We start from the raw sequence: 6,255 nt of genomic DNA on the forward strand, positions 1-6,255 counted from the left end.
CTACAAATCACGCTGGGTGTATTTAGATAAACTGAATTCTCACGCGCTGCAAGATATTTCTAATAAATAGACACACCAAAAGTTACAGCCTTTACCAGAATTTCCGAACGTTTTATTGTTAAATTTAAAATCGAAACCAGTTTTGCTGTCAAGAGAAAATACGTCAATCTCTTGTGCTGTTAGAAAAAACCTTTCTTTTTTTTGGGGGGGGGGGGGGCGGGGTGGGGAGGGGGTCAGGATAGGACGGGTTTGTAAAAGAGTTGTCGGACATGCGCATTAAAAGAATTGCTAATACTATTACGAGGTCAATGTTACAATAGAAGCTGAAAAAATAAAATCAAATTCTAGGATTCAGGATTCCGATTTCGCTCATCTTTGTATTTTCGCACGTTGCATGAAATAGTGGTAGGCATGAAGCTTGCGAGTTTTTTCTCTCTTTTTCCAAATCCATTTAGGGAAGGCTACATTTTGCCCAACGAGCTTGCTTTAAAATCCCAACGTATATTTTACAACCAATATGCCAAAAATGGCATTAATCATCATCTGATTTTGGGACGGTTAATGATGTAATCTGTTCTAAATAATTGAAACACATGCGCAATACTATTACGGCTAAAGGAAGTGCTGATTATAGGTCTTGAGGCCACGTATGATGTATTTTAAAATTCAAACATTCTAATTTTCTATAATTTGAACTGGCCCGCGCTGCAAGAAATCCGACTGGCTTAGTGTGAGTCTTTGAAGAGAATAAAACGTATAGCCTTTGCCAGGATCTGTGCAGTCCTTTAAAACTGACGTCAAATTTTGCTGTCATAAGAATCCTTTTGAGGGACAGGATGGGATGAGGCTGAGAAACTGCAATCGAATAATGGTTGTTGGTCATGCGCAGTAGAGCAAGTGTTAATACTGGCATGCGCGGTCGAGCTAGTGCTAAGACGAATACGAATTCAATCAGGTGTATAATACCGTGAACATCTTTGATATCAAGTTAACTATGAGGAAATATTCGACAGCCGTCAAATAGTATAAAAAAGGTTCGCTTATGAATTTGCATCCATTCTCATTGGAGAAAGGTTCAAGTCCTCTACCACAAGAAGAACGAAGAACTGTCGCTTTTCTGTTGCAAGAGAAAAATGGTAAGTTTTATTTGACAAAATGTGAAATCATTTCAAGTTATGCCTCTAGCGTGGACAATAACTCATATGCAGTCAATAAGTCATATGCAGTACATACATCGAACATTTTCTTTAACCAACCAAGAGAGATTCGGAATAGAAACTATCCGTTGCTTAGTTTTTGGTGAGTCTCAGATCCCTGCAGTCGATGCCTTGTTATGTCCATCATAAAGCTCCCTACGCAGTCTCTGAGGCCACGGAGGTCGCTGTTAGCTTTTTAAGAAAAGCAAAAATATCTAATTCATATCATGTTTCCTCCAATTTCACCAGGAGTTCAAACTGTTCCTTCTGTGTTTTGCCGTCCTTGTTGCTGCCACATCTGCGACCACTGTCTGTAAATGTGAAGAGAAAAAGGTACAAATTAAATTGCTTTGATTTAGTGTTAACAGTTGCACGTTAACCATCATTTCATGAGTTCCATATTCCAAATGTTGTAAAGCAATTCATTAAACTGCGAAGATTTCGTTGCGTTGATCAGTCGAGTTTAAAAGAAAGAGTGGAAATGTAGAGGTCAATGTGATTTGGAAAGATGTCAATAACTCAATAAACCCTTTACTGCGCAATAATTATTTATAAATTGATGTTTTCTTGACTTAACAGGATACCGAGTCAAAGTACAATGTGAAAATTAAAGATGGGGATAAAGAGATTGATGAAGAGATTAAAGTCGACACTGAGAAACAAACAGAGACCGTGAGTGTCTCAAAGGCGAGCTCGGGGAACGCAGGAGAAGTCAAAGTAGTTTACGACTTTGAAAAGGTAAAATACAATGTGTAGCGATTGCATGATTCACTGGCTTTAAATTTTTCAACAGGATAAATCCTGATCGGCATTCCTAAATATTGAACTAGACAGGAATTACTGCAGCCCTTTTAGTGTCAGAAGTCTTTTTCACTCATTTAATCATTAATTTCGGGAATCCCTCATGATCAATCGCTTAGCTCATCCGCCAGTTTTTATTCTTCGGTTAGAGTCACGCCAATTCGTTTTATTTACTGTTTTCTCTCTGACTCTAAATATAAGTCATGATATCGTAACGTGATTGCCTATCTTTCTTTCAGAACTTAACCATGCAGCGACTTTCCGCTGCAAAAGCCTGTTTCCTGATTGAGTCCACTGGGGACGTGCCAAAGCCTGAGATGCTCATCAAGTTACTGGACTAGGTAATTCAATTCAGTGAGATTTGTTTTTATTTCATTGTGTACATAATTCTGCAATAGGCTTCACCTGGATGCACGTGCGATGAAATGGAATTTGATACTGTTTTTTAATTGGTAGCTTCCATAAGGTCAAACTTTTTGACGAAGGGATTTAAAAATCGTTGGATAAGCTTTTGTTCACCCCAACTAAAGGAGCCCAGTATTAGTTTGAACCTCCTCATTTTCTTATTTTATTTTTTAAAATAATACTTGGGAAAGGAAATCCAAGGAGACCTCTCCTTTATCAATCAGGCCTTCTTCCAACTTGAGACGTTTGGCAGGGTGTTGATCGATTTTGAGCTGAATGTGCTTAATTTGTCTAAAATATAAGCATTTCTGGTTCATTCAAGCTGCTCTTGTCATACTTTACAGCAAAGCGGCACTTTAACGGCAAGGAATGGGACAGACGAGGAGTACGATGTTGTTTCGACCGTCAGTGATCGCTCGTTCCTGGGTGATGAAATGGCCTCTATGTGTGCAAAGCTGCCCATTTATCGCGTCAAGAAGAGCACAACTCGACGTTAGTATTATACCTCATACTGTTATTATAATCAAAAGTGTGCCGCTTATATAGGATACTTAAAAAAGAAAATTCTTACTGCCGTTCAGTTAGTATTATTCCTAGTCTTATTCACCCAAAAGTTTGGGAAATCTTGATGCCAAAATCGTGAAGAGCAAATGGTCGAAAAAGTAAAACAGTACGTTTTCGACAAATTTAAACTCCTTGATATCTAGGTCATTCAAGTTCACTCAGTCTTTGTGCTCCAGAAGGCATTATGACTTTAACATGAGTAGCATTCGAACTTACTCCTAACCTGGTCATTAATGTTGTTGGACATTCCTAACTCAGTCATCAAAAGTTCCTAAAAAGTCTTAATACGGAATTGTTAATTACCAACCAAGAGAGACACTCCAATACGGGGTATGACTTGGAAATTGAGGATATCATAGTTTCACTTTTCGTCAACCGAAGGAACGCTCGACCGGCCGGTTCTTGCCGAGAGAAGATCTGACTCGTTCTCATCTATCTAGACACTAAGTGCTCAGTGGCTTGTTTTATGTCATGCCGTTCCATTTGCAAATTAATTATGTTGGAATTACGCTTAACTGTCAATAGCCTATTTTTGAGTAGATATGTGAACCATATATCATAAATTTACCTAATTTTTAATATTTTTTCTTTCTTTTCTCTTGTTGGCTGACTGACCGGACTGACAGACAGACAGAGAGACAGAGAGACAGACAGACAGACTGACTAACTATATGACTGACTGACTGACTGAATCACTCCCTCCCTCCCTCCCTCCCTCCCTCCCTCCCTCACTCACTCACTCACTCACTCACTCACTCACTCACTCACTCACTCACTCACTCACTCACTCACTCGAGATTCTAAGTTCACAAAAGTAATTAGCACTATGAGTTTCCCCATTAAAAGTATACCGATATGGTAAATATTATTTTCTTTTGCTATTAGTTAACGTTGAAACCTTTACTGTAACTAGACCAATACCTCCCTTTGGAGAGTAAGCCTGGCGCAAAAAAGATATCCTGTTTTTATTACTCACTCACTCACTCGCTCGCTCATTCACTCACTCAATGACTATCTGACTGATTGTTTGGCTGGGTGACGGACCGATTGGCTTACTGAGTGGCTTATTTACTTACTTTGCAGGTGTAAAGCGTTGGCCTTGCCATTATTATTGCTACCGCTATTGTCATTGGCACTGGATTGGTTGGAGGTCACGGTGGATATATCGTTGCCACTATAAATGTGTGTGGCATTCCTGCGGCTACGGAAAATAGCAAGATTCTGCAAAGCCCGCCGTGTTATAGAGAGAAATAAAAATATCCAGATGCTAGTGACTATCATATTTTGCTGCTTTGATTAAAAATTTTTGATTTGGAAGAGCTGATTTAAAAGTGAAAGAACTTCTAAAAGTACATTGCATGCGGCATTGAGACCTGTAGACTATGTAGTTTATACTATGAAACAGCAAGAGAAAGTCTGTTTTTTTAGACTGTCAAATCTTTGCAACAATTTCAGACCAGATCAATTGGCTAAGATGCTATTGATTTGTAGAAACAGGGCTCCTGGTAGAAAAAAATGATTTCAGGATAAAAAAACTTGGTTAAATTTCGCAGAAAAGTGTGAGACTGTGTAGGAAAGTAATTCAATAATGCTATTGCAAAATGTATAGGTGCGAATTAAACAACAATTAATTCAAGAAATGAAACAAATAAAAGTCACTTGTGCTCTTAATTGAGAAACGTGTACTTTCTGACTAAAAATATATTTCTGTCTGAGTTGAGCATTTATATCTATCGAGAGTAATCCGAAAAATTCCCGCGCTTTTGAGAGTTATAGAGTTTAATTTCCGCGTATTTTTCAGTAAAGTCTAACCTGAGAGTTTCAGAATAGAAGGCAATTTGCGTCTAGTATATTTACTGCTAAAATCTGCCAATAATTTCTGTTGAAGTTACCGTGTTAAACAATCTTTTTTGGTTAGTCTAACTGACGAAACTCTGAAACGGTGAAGAACTTCGCCGAATTAAACGTGAAGCGAAAATCATAAATATTCGTACTGAGAGAAGTAGTGCGCTCGTCTCTGGATGGAACCCTGGCCGGGGACATTGTGTTGTGTACGTTCATGGGCAAGACACTTTAATTTACTCTCACATTGTCTCTCCAGACCCAGGTGTATAAATGGGTACCGGCGAATTTGATGCTGGGGGTAACCCTGCAATGGACTTGCATTCCATCCCGGGGGGGGGGGGGTGGGGAAGTAGAAATACTCCCAGTCACTTCATGCTAGAGATAACGGGATAAGCTGCAGCCTGATGGGCCGCTTTTCACGTCTGCAGACTTTACCTTTATCTAACTGAGAAAAGAGGAAACACTGATGACAAACCTCTCGCAGTCTGTTTACAACTTAACAGTTGAGAAACCGTTTCAGGAAAATAACACCGAATTCTTGCGCACCGCGACTTTTCTCCCGTCACTAAGGTCAGGTTTTAGTCTTCTCCTTAAGATCCTTGCCGTGCAACAGGGGAATATCCGATGGTTGCGTTACTACATATCGCGCCAAGCAAGAACTATGAACGAGCTTTACCCAAAATAACGTAACGTAGATTGCGAGCAGTCCCTTGTTTCCTCCAAGATCGGCGAGGAAAGAAACGCTGACGAACGAGAAGAGGCGAGCGGCGAAGCCGCAAGGGGCGCCGTCTAAGCGTGATGCAGCAGTACAGATCAGAAGTTCAAGTCAGCTCTGGAAAATGCACCGGTCCTAGACGCGTTTGTAGGGTTAAGAAATACACTAGCTCTGACATAGAAGTTACGATTGGCGTCGCCTAGAGGAGGACACAAAGGCAAAAATTCGAGTTTAAAGAAAGTTTATGGACGAGTGTATTTTAATAAATGAAAGTGATCAATTGTTCTTAGTCACGATTCCATTCAGGTTCTCCGGAATGGATAAAAGAAGTTGTGACACTCAAGGACCCTCGGCCCTTCACGCAGGATTAAATTTTGAAACAAGTGTATTTTCTTCATGCGCCAAAGAAATTTTTAAAAACGGTTTTAAAAACGGAAAAATAGGGGTGGCGAATGGTCCTTTAAAAACTTCGCAAAATTTTCGGCGAATTTCACGGGTCTCGCAGTATCGTTTTTTAGCGGTTATGTGCGTCTCGCAGTCTCAATTTTTTCAAGGCTAAGAAAGTCGCGAAGTACCGATTTGTTTATATATATATATATATATATATATATATATATATATATATATATATATATATATATATATAAAGTTAAATGACATCTGAACTCCTTAGCACCTGAACGTCTCGAGCTCGCATTAAAAACACTTTGAAGACTCGGTCTCGCAACT

General features: G+C 39.3%; 1 protein-coding gene across 1 annotated transcript; it reads left to right on the plus strand.

Moving 5' to 3' along the window:
- Nucleotides 1-874: 874 nt before the first annotated feature.
- Nucleotides 875-4,637, plus strand: LOC145496897 (uncharacterized). The gene is made up of 6 exons (XM_081476667.1): nucleotides 875-1,136; nucleotides 1,446-1,529; nucleotides 1,776-1,934; nucleotides 2,237-2,338; nucleotides 2,747-2,894; nucleotides 4,050-4,637. The coding sequence occupies exons 1-4, from the start codon at nucleotides 1,134-1,136 to the stop codon at nucleotides 2,336-2,338; spliced, it is 348 nt and encodes a 115-aa protein (XP_081332793.1). The 5' UTR covers nucleotides 875-1,133; the 3' UTR covers nucleotides 2,747-2,894; nucleotides 4,050-4,637.
- Nucleotides 4,638-6,255: the final 1,618 nt, after the last annotated feature.

The sequence above is a fragment of the Orbicella franksi genome, chromosome 9 (genome assembly GCF_964199315.1).
Source record: "Orbicella franksi chromosome 9, jaOrbFran1.1, whole genome shotgun sequence".
NCBI lineage: Eukaryota > Metazoa > Cnidaria > Anthozoa > Scleractinia > Merulinidae > Orbicella > Orbicella franksi.